Source organism: Otolemur garnettii, unplaced genomic scaffold, assembly GCF_000181295.1.
Source record: "Otolemur garnettii isolate 467f Iridium unplaced genomic scaffold, OtoGar3 scaffold00077, whole genome shotgun sequence".
In the NCBI taxonomy this organism is placed as follows: Eukaryota; Metazoa; Chordata; class Mammalia; order Primates; family Galagidae; genus Otolemur; species Otolemur garnettii.
The window spans coordinates 8,147,077-8,147,831 of NW_003852472.1; the positions used below are offsets into that span (position 1 = coordinate 8,147,077).

Below are 755 nucleotides of genomic sequence, written 5' to 3' on the forward strand. Positions count from 1 at the left end.
TGAAGCCTCTAGGTTCCAATCAAACTTTTTTAGTTAAAATTTTCAGATGTGAGCCCAGTACTCTGAAGAAATGTTTTTTTAAAAAGTACTTATCTTTTCGGGATATGTGCTGAAATACTTATGGATGAAAGATATAATTTAGGAGGTTTGCTTCAAAGTAATCTGGGTTAAAAGCAGGGAAAATGAGTAGGGGTGTAGCTGAAAAAGACTGGTCGCAAGTAGCTAATTTTTGAAGGTGAGTGATAAGTGGATGGGGTTCTGCTAGACCAGTCTCTGTGCTTCTGTCCGTGTTTGAAATTTTCCATACTAAGTTTATTTAAAAGCCAACCAATTACTCACTACAACGCTATTTCATTTCTCAGCACATTAATATCGCTACATGGCTGTTAATTACTCATTCTGTGTTGACTGTCCACCTTCCACTAAAAGATTAGCTCTGTACGAGCTAATGAGCGAGAGTTATTATCCCCCATGCCCAAGACAGTGATGGTGTCTTGAAAAATATCGCTAAATGAAAAATAAATAAAACTCTTGGGACCCCCTTTAGAGTTTAAAAGGATTTTGACTGTGTCATAGCCAACAGGGTCAGCAGGGGCTTACCTTCACTTCGATGAAGTCAGGATTCCCCAGGGCCACAAGCTGGGCATAGGCCTGGAGTTCATCCACATTCCAGGCTTTCACCAGGGTCAGTCTGTACACTGTTCGTTGTTGCTAAAACAAAGGAAAAGCAACATTGTTGTTATCTTGGTGGAAGG

General features: G+C 40.1%; 1 protein-coding gene across 1 annotated transcript in view; it reads right to left on the reverse strand.

Annotated features, from left to right (window-relative positions):
• LOC100942622 (S-adenosyl-L-methionine-dependent tRNA 4-demethylwyosine synthase) overlaps positions 1–755 on the reverse strand; it is a 196,065-nt gene that overhangs the window by 38,109 nt on the left and 157,201 nt on the right. The window contains exon 13 of the mRNA XM_012807877.2: positions 601–711. Within this exon, the coding sequence (XP_012663331.1) occupies positions 601–711 (111 nt within the window). The remainder of the gene's footprint in view (positions 1–600; positions 712–755) is intronic.